The following is a 16,943-nucleotide window of genomic DNA, read 5'->3' on the forward strand; positions in this document are numbered from 1 at the left end:
GTATACAGGGGTATCCAAAAGCATGGTCTGGCAGACCCAACTTGCCATAGCAAAAGTGCCAGATGTATTTTTTTGTGTTCATTGAGGCAGATGAGAGGCTGTCCATAGTAGGCTCGATGACATGAACAGGGCCCTTCATAGACTTCTGGATGTGATAAAGGAGAGAATCTGTCCTTAGGTGAACGGATGAGAGCTGCCAATTTCACATATACCTGGAAGCCGAGTCAAGAAACATGTGAATTCCAGTTCTTCTTGGTGTGTGTGTTGGGAGAGAATGCAATATGCTACCAATGGGGATTGTTGTTCTCAGTAAATGTTTTCATGAACAGGTTCCATTAGTATTTAGGTATTGTATGACCTGCAAAGGGTCTTCCTTGATGAGTTTTTTTTTTTTTTTTTACTTTATTGAGATGCCTATATATGCTTATCTCCATGGAGTCAGAAGACTAATTGTGGATAATCGTTATTATTATGATTCAGGACTTCCACGGAGTCGCAAGACTCCATCAGTCATTATGGGATGCACACTCTAGAAAACAGTCTATTATACCACTCCTTGCATCATTCTCTCACCACTATCGGGCAATACTTTCCACGATTCAACCACCTTCCATGCAAAGAAACCACTCCCTATCCTCTTGCTCATGACTTCCTTTTGCAACCTCCATGGGGGAGGGGGGTTGCCCCTTGTCCTTGCTCTTTCCACCTGTTCCACCAAACAAAAGAACTCTCTGGTGTCAATCCTGTAACTGCAGAGTTCTTTTGTTTAGTTGTTCAGTGTTAGTTATGGGGACAGGCTGAGGGAATGTGGACAACCAAACTTTGCAGTCCACATTCCCTCAGTCTATCCTCATAACTAACATTGTACTGTAATGATATAATCTTTGTTATCTGCCTCTGCACCCTTTCATAGGTTAATTTTCCCCTTCAAGTTCTGGAGACCAAATTTGAGCACAGTGGTCCAGGTGTGGTCTGATCAGGCCTTTCTACAATGGAATGACAACTGTTATCTTTGCTGGTCAGTATCCTTCTCAGTATTGTGTTACTTTCACCACCTTTGAAATATGTGACCTGAATTTCAAGTTTCTATCAATCATCACCCAAGATCCCTTTACTCTCCCACTTCCTTCTGTGCAGTTTCTCCAACAAAGTATGTAGCCTCCCATCAATGTGAAAGATTTCCTTTGGATTTTCTTTGGATCTTAGTGCCAATCTTTTTACATTCCAGTTTTTCCTTCCGTACCTTATTAGTCACTCTCCTAGCCTGAGTCATATTTTTTATTCATCACCCCTCCACCCATTTCAAATCTTCTTGAAGGGCTTCCACATCTGCACTATTACTAATAATCCTTCCTAGCTTCACATCATCTGAAAGCAACTGAATATCCCCTGCAGACCATTGACAATGTCATTGATATAAAGATTATATAATGTGTAGATCCCAGTAATGAGCCCTGTGTGGGACCCCACTTGTAACCCTCTGCTTCCTTGATACTGCTCTCTCATACACAACTCTATGATACCTATCAGTCAACCAATCCCCTAACATACAGTGTGAGGTGGAGGTGGGGCGGTCAGGATATTTAGTGGAGTGTAGCTATAAGTCAGGGAGCATAGAGGGTGAAGAGCAGGAAATGTTTATGCAGCTGAGCTGCAACTGCCTTCCCCTCATCAACTGCTCTTGTCACTTTATTTAAAAGGCAATCATATAACTAAAACAATTGTGTCCCTTAACAAATCCATGCTGACTCTCACACATAACACTACCTTCATTTATCCTATGCTGTAAATAACCTCTCACTAATCTGATCTTCCATTCTACTATCACTCTTTTGCAATAGGTGGTAGTAGAACGGAACTATCCTATCTTACCCTCCTTGGGAACCCTTCCTGTGGCCAGGCTCTCATTGAAAAACCAAGTCAATGGATCTGTCAGCACATTCTCTCAAAACCTGTGGCAAAATCCTGTTCAGTCCCATTGCTTTATTGACATCCAAAGTACTCAGTATTTGAAACACATTCTCTTTTTTGGACTTCTAAATCTCGAACTGGTCCCATCCCCCTAGTATTAAAACCAGCTTCTCCAGGATGAAATATCCCAATAAAGTGTTGTTCATTGAACGACCACTGTGTCCTTTGCATTGGCCACCACCTCCATTTTTATCTAACAGTGTCATTCTTGCACAAACATTCTTCCTCCCCCTCCTCCTGCTGACCACATAATGAAAGAATTCCTTTGGATTTTCTTTGGATCTCAGTGCCAATCTTTTTACATTCCAGTTTTTCCTTCCGTACCTTATTAGTCACTCTCCTAGCCTGAGTCATATTTTTTATTCATCACCCCTCCACCCATTTCCTTATGTCTCTTCCATAACCTCTTTTTTTTTTACCTGCAGTTCCCATTTGATATTGCTTGTCATCTACTTTACTCCAATCCAAATTGTTCTCTTTTTCACTTGTGGCATACAACTTTACCATTGCTGCTAAAATTTTATATTCCTTCACCAGTTCCCCAAGCACTGATGATATCTTGCCCTTCCCTTCATCCATCCATCCATGGAACTGTTCCAAGTTGATTTCTAAGATTATTATAATTACCTCTCTTATAATTCTACATACATTCCTTTCTCTTTGATACTCCTGCAAGTCTGTTCATCTTCCAAGTGAAAATTACATGGTCACTCTCACCAACTGGGGAAGAGATGCCATCTCAGTTAAAATTAGATCTTATGATGCTATGACCGAAACATAAACTCTTGAAACTTGTTCCTGCTACTACATATAGTTTTCTCTTCCCAGTTAATATTGTTATAATAAGCAGCATAACAATCACTTTTTTTTTTTTTTTGCACCTCACCAAGCTCAACTATCTAACAATTTCTTGCTCTTCACCCTCTATGCTCCCTGACTTATAGCTACACTCTACTAAATGTCCTGACCTTCCCACCTCTACCTCACACCATATGTCCTCAAAACTATTAGTGCCACTGGTCCTCCAAATCCTCTGCTCTGAGACACAACTCCTTACTTATCATAAGCAGCACTCCACCATGTTTGCCCTTACCATCCTGATTAAAAATGCTATATCCTGTTATTTCTATTACTGTCAGTATATCATCTTCAGTCAACCATGTCTCAGTGATCCCAATAATCTTTGGACAGGCTGAGGATATCAGCTCCACCAGTTCATCCTTTATTCTAGATACTCCTGGCATAGTATAAAGAATTATCAGAACTGTTGAAAGTTTTTTCACTTGGTTATACTATAAATTACATATGCCAAAAAATTATATTCTTGGTTTCATCCTTTATCCAAGCATAGGCAAACAAAGTTTGCACATGAAGTCACTTCATGACTGGGCTGCTTGTATATAGAGGCTAATGACTTCACATAAATTGCCTTAGTATCCCATAAGATATGGGATACTAAGGCAATTGATTGCCTTAATATCAAGTGGCAGTACTATTATTGCCATTTAGTTATGGGATACTAAGGTAATTAAAGTGAAGTCATTAGCCTCTATATACAAATAGCCCAGTCGTGAAATGACTATACTATCAGTGTCATTTAGTTATGGGATAATGAGGCAGTTTATGTGAAGTCATTAGCCTCTATATACAAGTAGCACAGTCAGGAAATGACTTCACATGCAAACTTTGTTTGCATACACTTGGATAAAGGATAAAACCAAGAATATGATTTCTTGGCTTCTTTAATTTATAATTATTAGTACATTGTTACTGTTTCAATATATATATATATATATATATATATATATATATATATATATCATTATTTCCTACAGACCTCTGCTGGATTCCATGATGTATTCTCCTTCTCCTAAGCGACTATTTCTACAAGACATCCCCTACAATCCACCCTGATAATTCTAGTGTCCCTGCATCAACACACTGACTTGTTTGGAGAAGAACATTCCCTCCAAAAATGTCTTTCCAAATGCCTACGTCCTTCTTCATTCAAATGCAAGCTATCTCTCTCATACAGTTCCTTTCTGTCCTCAAACATCCTCCAAGCATCCATGTAATCCAAGCCTTTCTTTTGACACATGCTGGCTGTCATACTATTCATCATTGACACTCTTCTCCACAGCTCCACATTATCATATCTGGGCAACACATTCACTATCTTCCCTCTCTCAATCTTCTTCTACAGCCTCAAGCATAAGCCTCAGATCTCTTGTTACCCAATTCACACTGCCTCTCAAGTCATTTGTGCCCACAATCATCTCATCCACTCTTTCACTTTGCTTAATTGCCATAGTCACACTGTCTATCATTCCTCCAGGCAAACGCTCCTCTGTCATTCTCTCTCTTACACATCACAGATAATATAATCTCCATACATCACCAGTTCATCCTTAACACTCTCTCCTCTGACACTTTTTCTCCTTGTTCTCCCACTCACCTGCTGTCCTGTCCTCTCTCCATCCCTGGTTCCTGCACTGTGTCACGTTTCTTTCATTCTTTCTCTTCCACTGGGTCCCCTACTCTCTTCCCTTCTATCATTCCCATAACTCCCTCTCACTCCTATTCTGATTCACTTCACATTAGTTGTTTCCAGTCTCCTAATCTAATCTATGTCTCTCTCTCTCTCTCTCTCTCTCTCTCTCCCCCTCTCTCTCTCAACATTCACCTTCCCAATCCACACCAAATTTCAAACCTACTACACTCCCCAATTTTATATTCTCGTTCATATGCTACTCCTTTTCCTCGCCCTCAATCACACTACTCATCTCTCTCTCTCTCTCTCTCTCTCAGTTGATATGCACCCATTGCTGAGATCTGTTATGCTGATATTTAAATCACAAAGTTCTTTCCATTTACTACATTTTACATAAACATGCACAGTCTCTCACCTGCCACATTTTAACTGCTGTAGCATGCTGGGATGCATGCTACAAGCTCCCAATACCATAACATTCCATAGTATACTATGTAAAATGTAGTCCTTCAATGGTGAAGGATTTGGCAAACAGAATTGTAGCTGCCGTCCATTATTCAAACACTGCACAAAGAATGCTAAATGCTAACAAACTATACTAAAATATTACATTTAAGTGCAAACTACCGATAGACTATATCTTTTACCTAGCTTAGATTTCCCATAAATTTAAAGTAAAACTCTAATAAATTATAACAAAAACTTATCTTTTTTCCCCCACTGCTACCTTGTAACACATCTGACTATAACCTCCTATAATAATAACTTTTCAGAGAATCATTGTGGTTTAGAAAACTGTCTCTTCTATTTTTTTGCTAATATGACCTTCAGCTATAAATTAGTTACCTCACTTGAACAGTTAATCTGATTAACTTAGAATATGTAATGTCTATAAAAGGACATTTTACAATCTATATCTGAAATAGTATTACAATTCACAGATAAATTGTACTGTAGGGAATTATTTCAAAGTTTACAAGTCACACGAGCATCTGTTATTGAACTTGGTTCACTGCAGCATGGGATTACTGGAGATCAGTACCAGCACCAGCAGCATTTCCTTCTCGACTTCTCTGAAGATTTGTCAGTAGATAAACATCCATTTATTGTCTTGGCATTTCTGACAGCCAGGATAAGATGAATGGCTCTTCTTTTATTACTTATAAACAAACGTTGAACTCTTTTCAGTGTTTTCTTCAGATGGCATATGATTTCTTGACCTCTGGAAGTGACTACATCTCTGTAGTCCTTTTAAGATGGATATTAATGCATAATACTCAATGTCATGATAGATCAACAGAAGTCAACATGAATTTGTCGCTTAGCTGTGAGTTAATTTGTTTTTTAATACTACTCTAGGTAGACCAATGTCATGTTTTTATTTTCTCCTTCAGTTCAGTTAAAATAAAATTTCAGGATTATTATAAGTTTATTTTGCTGGAATTTTGTGGCATTACTTAAAAGAACAACCAAAGTATCCAGAGAATAAAACAATGATAATCTCTCGTTACAAACATTCAACAGTCAAAAGAACAAGTTTGCTTATCTCTTATTCTGTGTTATATTATGTTGATTAGTACAATGCATTGGGGGGGGGGGGGGGGGTTAATGCTTTTTTGAGAAATATTTTTGAAATTTTTTAGGATGGTTCTTATAAATTCTTTTGTTTATTACTATTATGACACCTCCAAGGAGTCCAAGTGCTCATCAAGGAAGGGCACTCTACAGTTCTCCATCTACACCATTTAATTCATACACATAACTGCTACTGCCATCATCATCATCGTCTACACAATACACTATCCTACATTATCTACTGCCCACTACCACCACCTCTAATATTTTTTGTCTGTAAATTATGTGTATTCTCAAGGCCAATTTGCCTGTATGCAGGATCAAACACCCAAGTTTCCAGCATAAAAAAACCTCCTACCCCCATAGCTTATGTACATGATAAATTCAACTTTATACCAGAAAATATGTGGTCTTCAGTATTTAAAGTTAGTAGATAGATGTGCTATTCTCATCATTAGATAAAGGTATTAGTAGACATTGATACTGAGCACCTCAAGTTAGTATCTTTCACCTATCTTGTCACTATCCTATTACAAAAAAACAAAGCATCCTCTGTAAAGAATAATGAGAATATTATGCCACAATATTTCAAATTATAGAAAGTCATTAATGAGTTCAAATATTAGACAGGATGAAAGCAGTATACAGATGTGTTTAAAAAACAAACACGGTCACATCAGAATAATCAGCACAGAAATTTTTTTTTCCCCAACAGTTGAAATGGATGGATCAAATGAAAAAACATATCAAGCATTAATTGCAAATGTGGAAAACGAAAATGTAGTTGTCAGAAAGCCTTTCTCTGTAAGTACATTTTCTATAATTCTTTTAAATTAGTGATTATTTTAAGTATTATGTGTTTTTTTGATATATATATATATATATATATATATATATCATTTTATCCATGCCCTGCTATTGCTGTACTTCTTTGTATTTGTGTATATAAAAGGGAAATTCTTGTTATGTAAAAAAAGCTAACAGATAATAATAGGATTATATTAACAGTTATAAAGAACATTTCTGAAGTAGTATCCCTTCAAAATGTATTTGAATACAGTCGGGTCTCCATATTTGCAAATTCATGTTTATGCATTGATAGTCACAAAATCATCAGTTCTTCAGTTTTGGAGTGTGTGCTAGGCTTATTGTGAAACTGAAGAAGTGCAATTTCTTGTACAAACAAATATGAAACTTGTACTTATATGAATCCCCATGGGTTTTAAATGAAGTGTCCAGCTAGTGATGGACAAAAGCCTAAAAGGACCAAGAAAGTGCAGATTCTAGATAAATGTTGAGAAGGGCACACATGTATAGTCATAGGATGAATGTTTGGTATCAATGAAAGTATAGTACATAAGGAAACAAGAACTGAGATCAGAGAGGCAGTGCAGTCTGATGCGATACTTATTGCTAAATATGTGGCTTATCCACATGATAAAGTGATGCTAAAAATGGAGAATGCACTGTTCATTTGGACTAAAGACTAGCACTAGAAAAAATTTGCCTGTGAACATTGGTATGATCTCTGCTAAGGTCCTTGTTCTTTACAACATATTTAAACTGTAAACCCCTGATCTAGAAACACCACCAGATCCCACTTTCATTTGCTGACAAAGGCTGGCTCCAGAAATTCAAGAGGCATTATTTACTCTATAATGTAAAGATTATAAGCCGGTCTGCTAAGGCCTATTCTGTACAACTCAAAAAGCTTATCAAGGAGAAGGGATAGAAACGAAACAAGTTTTCAATACAGTTATTCTGGAAGATGATGCCTCAGCACACCTATATAGACATTCAAATAGAAGCCTAAACCAGAAGTCTCAACATCAGCCGGCCCTGATTCTTCTTCTTCGGCCTCTGAGATTCCTACCACTGATGAATACTGAATCACGCAGTGAATATCCTGGCGCATGTCTTGTTCTTAACTATGTAATAAAATATTGATATATTATTTTTTAAACTTGAGTCTGAAATGTTACTCATTATTGTGAAACACAATTAAAACATTTTAAACACATTTAAACATTTTTATGTTAATTGTAAATGGTTTCATTAGTGTTTAGGCATACATTAAAATTGTTTGGGATTATTTAGGTGAGAGTATGGATTTTTGCAGAATTTCACTTTTTCTCAGGAAGTGTTCACCTGTAACCCTTGTGAATATGGAGACCTGAATGTATACTTTGCCAATAAATAGACATTATTATTATTATTATTCAGACCTCCATGGAGTCAAAAGACTCATCACAGGAGGTCCTTCCTAAGAAACATAAAGCCTATCGAGACTCATCACAGGCGGTCCCTTCTAGGAAACACAAAGTCTATCATACCACTCCTTAAACTCATTGACCGTTCTCGCTCTCACCACTCTGTCAGGCAATGCATTCCACGGTTGAACCACCCTCCATGCAAAGAAACCACTCCTCTTGTTCACAGCTTCCTTTCGTAACTTCCAGGAATGGCCCCATTGTCATCACTCCTTCCCACTGTTCAACAAAGCAAAAGAACTCCGAGTGTCAACCCTGTAACCACCTCTCAATAGTTTAAAAGTCTCAATCATATCACTTCTCCTTCTTCTATACCAAACTCTGCAGTCCACATTCCTTCAGATGATCCTCATAACTAATATTGTACAGTCCTGAAACCATCTTTGTTATCTGCCATATCATCATCCATCATCCATTTTATTATATTCATTCACTATTGTAAATAGCAAGGTTTTTGTACTTCGAACTGAGGAAAGGGAAGACTGTACTATATCAGTAACATCATGTTGCAAGAAGATATGAAGAGAATGGTCTTGTTCTTGGTCTTTTTCCTTCCAATTTTGCATTAGAAACATGATTTGCTAACCTTTCCTCTTCCATTTTCTTTAAGTCACCCATAACTCAGATTAGCATTTCTATATATTCTTAAATGCTGATATATAAGAGCGGGCATCAAAATTAGTGGTAGTCATGGGCACAAATGACTTAATTGGGGAAAAAAGTAATGTTGATAAAGACTTGAGGAAGGTAAAGGATAATAGTATTGTTGGAAAAGTCATTAGCATGTTGCCCAGATATGACAATAGTGAATTGAGAAGGAGAGTAGAGATAATGAATAGGAATATTCATTATCTGCCATATTCATGGCGGTAAAATGAGTAGAGTGATTGAGGCATTGAATATGAGGCGGGAACGAGCAAAAGAGTTAATTGTATTAATTGGTACGAATGATTTGAGAGAGAATAAAGAGCATGTCAAAATGAATGTCAGGAGACTGCTTGGAAAGATAAAGGAGAATAGTGTGACATGAAGGGTGGTCAGTGTGTTGCCTAGGTATGATTGTGGTGAAATGAGGCGGAGACCAAGGATTATGAATGATATTCTGGCTGAAATGTGTGAGGAGATGGGAGTACAGTTTGTTAATGAGTGGAATGAGTTTGAGGGACGAAGTGAGCTGTATGGGAGCGATGGACTGCATTTGAGTGGTTATGGTGTGAGTCGCTTGGAGAGACTGCTGCTGGAAGGTAGAGAAGTGAATAGAGAGAATGAATCAGATCAAGAGGGGAGTGATGTGGAAGAGCAGGAGAGTAAGACAGGAGAGATTGAAGGAGTGGAAATGAATGTGGAAGTGAGTGGTATGAGTATAGAAAATGAGAGTATGGGTGTGCAAGAGGAGCAGGGAAACGGCGAGGCTCAGGGTGGACAGGGATACACAGCGTGAGAAAGGTGGATGCTCCAAGAGGAGGTGAGAGAATGTGTAGGCAGGAAGGTAATGGGATGATCAGGGATCAAAAGGAAACAGATGGAATTGCAAAGGGTTCTAAAATGAAGAAGCAGAAAGGGAAATGGCCCCAGTCCAGCATGGAGAGATCACATTGAGTGAGTGGTATCAGTGGAATGAGCTGTAGATCCAGAAATGAGTTGTTGTGTTTGTATACCAATGCTAGAAGTATAAGAAACAAGGCGGATGAAATGGTTGCACTAATTGCGTCTGTGCACCCAGAGATTGTCGGAATAAGTGAGACATGGTTAGATGAGGATGACATCCTGACAGGAATAGAGATGGAAAGGTATGATGTGTTTCGTGAGGATAGAAGGGGTAAAAAGGGAGGGGGAGTGCTATTGATGATAGAGAAAGAGTTATGTCCATACAAGGTAGAGATGCAAGAGGGAAATGGGGCCAGTGGTTTTGAGGCAGTATGGTGTGAGATAGAGGTGAATAGAATCAAATACTTGGTGGGATGTTGTTATAGACCTGGTAATGTGGATGGTGGTGATAGTGAAATGTATAGTCAAATAAGCCAAGCAAATTAGAAAAGGGTGATCATTATGGGTGATTTTAATTATGGCAATATAGACTGGAATGAAGAGATAGCAACTGGAAGTAAAGAAAATGAGTTTCTTGAGTTTTTGAGGGATAACTATCTCAGACAGTATGTAACAGAGGGCACAAGAGGATTAAGGGTCTTGGATTTGGTCATCTCATCAGAGGATGTAATTATCAATGAGGTGTCAAATCATCCACCAGTTGGTGAAAGTGACCATGAAGTGATTACTTGGGTGGTTGCCAGCAGTGCAAGGACCCTGTGAAAAAAGGGCATATGTGGAACTATAAGGGGAGGGTGATTATGAAGAGCTCAGGAGACAGCTTGCAGGTGTAGCATGGAATGAGGAGTTAGCTGGAAAAGAGATCAATGCAGCTTGGGGGATTTTCAAAAACTACTTAGTAGATGCAATGTCTAAATGTATACCATGGGTGAGAAGGTTAAATAAGGTAGGTGTGAGATGGATGAATAAAGAGATTAAGCATGCAATACAGAGAAAAAGGGCATTGTGGAGGCAGCATAAGAGAAGTGGAAGCAACCAATTTCATGAGTTCTACAAAGACCAGGCAAGGAGAGTGACTTGGTTGGTGAGAGTAGCTAAAGAGAGGTATGAACAGCAGTTAGCTAATGAAGCTAAAAAGAATCCTAGGAAGTCCTTTCGATATGTAGCCAGCAAAAGAAAGAATGATTATGGAAGGATGACATTGATTGGAGGAAATGGTATAAAGACAGCTGTTGCAGAATGTGTGGTGGAGATACTTAATGAGCAGTTCATAAAGATCTTTCAATCTTGTGAATGTGACTTCATGGAGAGATTAAGAGCAGTTGATGATTGGGAGGAGAGACTGACTGTAAGTGAGCAAGAGGTGTTTGGGGAGTTGAGTAAACTAGATGTAAATAAGGCTGTGGGACTTGATAATATATCACCGCGTATTCTGAAGGAATGTGCCACAGAGTTGACACCTGCCTTGACGTATTTTTTTAATACGAGTCTTGCACTTGGTCAAGTCCCTAAAGAGTGGAAGGAGGGCAAGATTGTGCCACTTCATAAAGGAGGTGATCGAACTCAAGCATCAAACTATAGGCCTATCTGTGTGTCAGGTGTTGTGGTTAAGTTGTTGGAGAAGCTTGTGAGAACTAGGATCCAGAGTTGGGTTGACAACAATGGTATAATCTTTGATGGACAGCATGGATTTGCTAAAGGGAGGTCGTGTTTTAGTAATCTACTTACTTATTACAATAAAGTGACTGCTTCCTTGGACAGAGGAGAAGGATACACAGTAATATACTTGGATTTTGCAAAAGCTTTTGATAGAGTACCTCATGATAAGTTGACAGTCAAACTAGAGCAGATGGGGTTGGATATTAGATTAGTGCATTGGATTGGAGACTGGCTATCTGATAGGTATCAACAAGTTGTGTATGGAGGTGCAATATCCAGGAAAAGGAAAGTCACTAGTGGAGTGCCTCAGGGATCTGTTTTAGGGCCATTACTATTTAACTTGTATATTAATGATATTGGCGAAGATTTGAATGGAGATATTCAGTTGTTTGCAGATGATGCAAAGTTGGGACGAACCATAAAGAGTAGTGAAGATGTTGTGGCCTTGCAAGAAGACTTGAATAAATTGAGTGATTGGGCAAGCAAATGGGGATGCGAGTTCAATGTTGCAAAATGTAAGGTTTTAAAATTTGGAAAACAAAGATGGGATGCAGAATTTATGCTTGGTGAGAATATATTGTTGGAAGTAGAGGAAATAAGAGATCTGGGGGTGATAGTGGATAAGGATCTAAAATTTAGGGGACACATCGCCAAAATTGTCAAGACAACACAAAGACTTCTGGGAATGATGAGGAGGACACTGACGTGTAGAAGTAGGGAGATTCTTGTTCCATTGTATAAGGCTTTGATTAGGCCACACATGGACTATTGTGCCCAGATTTGGTCACCTGGTTTTCAGAAGGATGAAGAGATGTTGGAAAGGGTCCAAAGGCGACTGACTAAGGTAGTTTCTGACCTCTGGAATGTTCGAGTATGAGGAAAGATTGAAAAGATGTAATTTGCAGAGTCTAGCGGAGAGAAGGAAGAGGGGAGATATGATAGAGACCTACAAGTTGGTAAGGGGTTGTTATAGGATCAATGGTGGAGAAGTTCTACAGAGAATAGTGGGAGATCAGGGGAGAACCAGAGGTCATACCTGGAAACTGTATAAAGAGGGTGTGAGTAGGGGAGTGAGAGGTAGGTTTTTTTCGTGCAGAGTTGTGAATGATTGGAATGCCTTGCCTGAGAGTGTGGTGTCTGCAAGGAGTTTGAATGTGTTTAAGACCCGGTATGATGAGATGTGTGTGAAATAAAAGGACCTCCTAGATAAGTCTTTGACTCCATGAGGTCTTGTTTAATAATAATAATAATATATGGCTGAGTTGTGTGAGGCAAAGGGGTTCAGTTAGTAAATCTATGGAGCGAATGTAAATTAAAGTTGGATTGCATTTGAATGGGTTAGGTGTTTAGTGTTTAGAAAGGCTATTGTTTTCTAAGAAGTCACAGAGTCAAGAAGTTAATGCAGTACGTGATCTGAGTCTACTTGCAAAGCAGAATAGTACACCTAAACAGATTGTACAAGAGGTGGAAGATGCATACAAGGTTGAAGATGTGGTTGCAACAGCACAAGGTGATGGAATGCATAAAGATGAGGATGAGAGATATAAATCGAAATCAGAGTCAGGATCAGAGAAATGGAAGTGGTCAGACCAAAGAGAGAGGGGGTGTGGTGTAGCAGCTAGAATAGAGAATGTTGGTGCTGGTAGAATAGCCTCATAGACACAGGGATTGTTATGGTTGTATACAACTGTAAGGAGTATTCGAAACAAGAGAGCTGAGTTTGTTGCATTGATTGAGTCAGTATGCCCAAAGATAATTGGAATAAGTGAAACGTGGTTGTCTGAGGAGGATGTGAGGTCAGAAATAGAAATGGAAGGATAAATAATTTTCCAGATGGATAGGAATGAGAAAAGAGGAGGGGGGGGGGGGGAGGAGTGCTATTAATGATTGCAGAGGAATTGTGTCCACAAAGTGTGGAAGTTGATAGTGTGAGCAAAGATTTTAAATCGGCGATGTGAAGTTGAAATTAACAGGCTAGGATATATGATAGGATGCTATTATAGGCCAGGGAATGCTGAGAATACCGATTGCAAAATGGTTAGGCAAATTAAATGGGTGTGCAAAAAGAAGTGTGTCCTGATGGGAGACTTTAATTACAGGAATATTAAATGGAAACATGGAGAGTTTGTTGAATTTATGAGAGAGATAAGTATCTTAAGCAGCATGTGATTGAAGCAACCAGAGGCTTTAGTGTTTTGGATTTGCTAATAACTTCATAATATGTAGTTATTAATAAGGTGCTGACACTGCTGCCAGTTGGCAAGAGTGATTATGAGGTACTTGTTTGGGAAGTGATGAAACAAGAAAAGATTACTGCCAAAAATGGATACATGTAGAAATATAAAACAGGTAATTATAGGAAGCTCTGTAGTGAGTTAGCATCAGTATGTTGGATAAATGAGCTGAACAGAAAATATAACACGTTCGCTGTTACGCTTCTCAGACATAGTTTGTTTCCGCATGCCAAGCCCTTTTTGCATCTTCAAGGTCACTACGAGTAATCTTGTAGCTGGCTTATCAGACAGAATTTCATTTCATAGGCCAACTACGAGTAATCTGGTATTGATGAGTCAATGGTGTTGTGGCGTTGATAGACTGGCGTTTCGTCAATACATAAAAAACAAAAAAACATAAATTTGCAGTGAAATTCTATGAACTATGCGAATCGAATGGCTTAGTGATAAAAATTTATACAGGAAAATCAGAATCCTCTTTAGCGAAAATGGGTCACGCATATGATATTGTATTCCACTTGATGGAAGAATATTTAGACAGGGGTTATATATTGCATATGGACAATTTTTATAATTCTGTAGCTCTGACAGAATCGCTTACTGACAGAAAATCGTACGTGTGTGGAACGCTGATAAATAATAGGAAAAACAATCCACCTGATGTTATCCAGAAGAAACTAAAGAATGGGGAATTTGTCTGGCAAAGAAGAGGTCCTGTTGTAGTCAGCAAATGGAAGGATAAGAGGGAAGTTCTTTCCATTTCAAATATGCACAAATTTGAAATGGTTGAAACGCAAAATCGGAATGGAAAATTTTGATTAAAACCAAACATCGTTAGGGATTATAATTTGGGGATGTCAGGCACCGATCTTTCTGATCAAATGCTTTCTTACTATTCCACCTTACGAAAGACAATTAGATGGCCAAAGAAATTGGTAATACGCATTTTTGAGGTATACATTCAAAATGTGCATAAATTTTTTAACATGATTACTGGAAATGCAATGACTGTGTTAAAATTTAGAGATCAATTTATCTCAGTTTTTGTTGGAATGGATGAGCGTACAGCATCAGAGAATATCAGGAGGAATCAGAATTTTCATTATTTGGAAATTTTACCACCAAGAGAAAAAAAGAATCGCTCGACAAAGCCATGCTGTGTGTGTGTGTGTGTGTGTGTGTGTGTGTGTGTGTGTGTGTGTGTGTGTGTGTGTGTGTGTGTGTGTGTGTGTGTGTGTACACAAAATAAACGAACACGTGAAACACGTTATTATTGTCCTGTTTGCCAGGAAAAACCACTATTGTGTGTGGAAAATTGTTTTAAAATGTACCATTTTTAATTTGAATAGATTGTTTTTTTTATTTTATTGATTGGTTTTATTTTTACTGATTTGATTAGTTTTTAATTGATTTACAAATTACGTGTTATACTACGGATTATCTCGCGCCTGGCATATGAGGTTGGTAATCGACATACGAGTATATTCGTAGTTGGCTTCTGAGGCACACATATAATATACAATATTTTAGTTGAAATTATTTCCCTTCTACCAAGCCCTCAGACGTGCTCTCCACTTTATTCAGAATCCAAGGGTCCAAATTAAGGTAAATATGTGAAGGGTTAACTCGTGTTTGACATAGGGGGGTTGGTAAATCGACATATGAGTATACTCGTAGTTGGCTTGTGAAGCTCATATACGAACTACGAGTGTACTCGTAGTTGGCAGCGAACGTGTTAACAATGCATGAAAATTTACAAGGAAATTCACAAGTTATACATTGCTTGTGTCAGTATCTGACACAAGCAATGTATAACTGCATAACACGAGTTAAGCAAGTAAATAGAGGAGTGAAATCAAACAAGTTGTATTGGAAAAGAAATGCTATGAAGGGAGGTACAAAGACAGTTGGTTCTTATCAGATCCATGAAGAGTATAAAGTGCAGGCTAGGAAGGTGATGAGCATGGTAAACAAAGAAAAGGTGCAGAGATTAGCTGGTCAGGCCAAGGTTAACTCAAGGGAATTTTTCACTACAAGCAAGCAAGAGGAAGAATAATTATGACAGGTTGGCACTGGTGGATAGTGTTAGATCCTGAATGGAGAGCTTTACAAGTAAATTCTTTATTCAGGATTTAACATGATAACTACTACTAATTAAGGAGATATATGCACATCAGCTAATAATTATGAAGTATTGTTTTATGTTTTGTAATAATGTGTAGTCCATGTGTGCCATGTAGTGAGAGTTATTCCTGCATAACTGAAATGAGAAGCAGAGAATTTTGTGTCAAAATAGTAAGAATTGTGTAAGGGAATTGTTAAGTTATTTGTAATTCCCAAGTAATCTGTCTAGTACATTGCGAAATTCTGAGAAAAATTATAAGTAGTAATCCGGAATAATCACGTATAATCTGTATGAGTCGAGCGTAGCGATGGAGGCTATTCCTACGCGGAAAAATGACGTCAGAGCGGCTACCTAGAATAATGTCACTTGACAGGTTAGGGAGCGTGTAGGATCACCCAAGGGGCATGAACGATGGGGTTCGTGGGTGAAAACCACATCGAATAGAGGGGGCACACCTGAATAGGGCAAATAAAAGACGAAGCACGCCGTTTTAGGGGGCTTTTTTGACCTTTTGATCTTCGGGTGCCGGATTCGAGTTTTAGGGGGAGTTTGTCGGAGGATTCGTGAGAGACCAGTGGGTCGACTACGGTAATGACGGCCGGCAGGTTCTTTTCTTGAGAATGCTTGAAGATTTTCGAGCAGAGCTGATCGCAATATGACGGCCTATGTGGAATTGAGCCTTAGCAGAATGTCCCATTGGAGAAAGTTTCCTGAGGAGCAGTAGACAGCACGCAACAGTTGGAAACGATTAGAAGAAAAAGCATAGTACATCGCCAGGTGCAAAGACGGCCGAAGAATATGTAAGGTAATCCAGACCTACATGAGATGGCGGCATGAAATCTGAAAAGATCCGGTAATGTAAAAGTTTTCGTTCTATGTTAAGATTCGTTTAGAAGAACAAGAAATTTGTGTGCATTGTAACTAAAGGACACTAGTAGAGAACTTTTAGCGAGAATTTGACTGAATTAATTAAGCCCTTGTGGAACAAAGAAGAGTTGTTAATAGGCAGTAATTTGTGAATGGCTAGACTTGCTTAAAATTTAGAATTAAAATAATTATTGATAGAGTAT

At 38.4% G+C, this 16,943-nt stretch overlaps 1 protein-coding gene across 1 annotated transcript in view; it reads left to right on the forward strand.

Moving 5' to 3' along the window:
* The window catches only part of LOC150100219 (telomerase protein component 1-like), a 1,179,105-nt gene that overhangs the window by 995,084 nt on the left and 167,078 nt on the right, over positions 1-16,943 (forward strand). The window contains exon 45 of the mRNA XM_090402391.1: positions 6,753-6,841. Within this exon, the coding sequence (XP_090258517.1) occupies positions 6,753-6,841 (89 nt within the window). The remainder of the gene's footprint in view (positions 1-6,752; positions 6,842-16,943) is intronic.

Source organism: Typopeltis vanoorti, chromosome 13 (assembly GCF_054136105.1).
Source record: "Typopeltis vanoorti isolate ZY-2024b chromosome 13, IOZ_Tvanoo_1.0, whole genome shotgun sequence".
NCBI classification, from domain to species: Eukaryota; Metazoa; Arthropoda; class Arachnida; order Uropygi; family Thelyphonidae; genus Typopeltis; species Typopeltis vanoorti.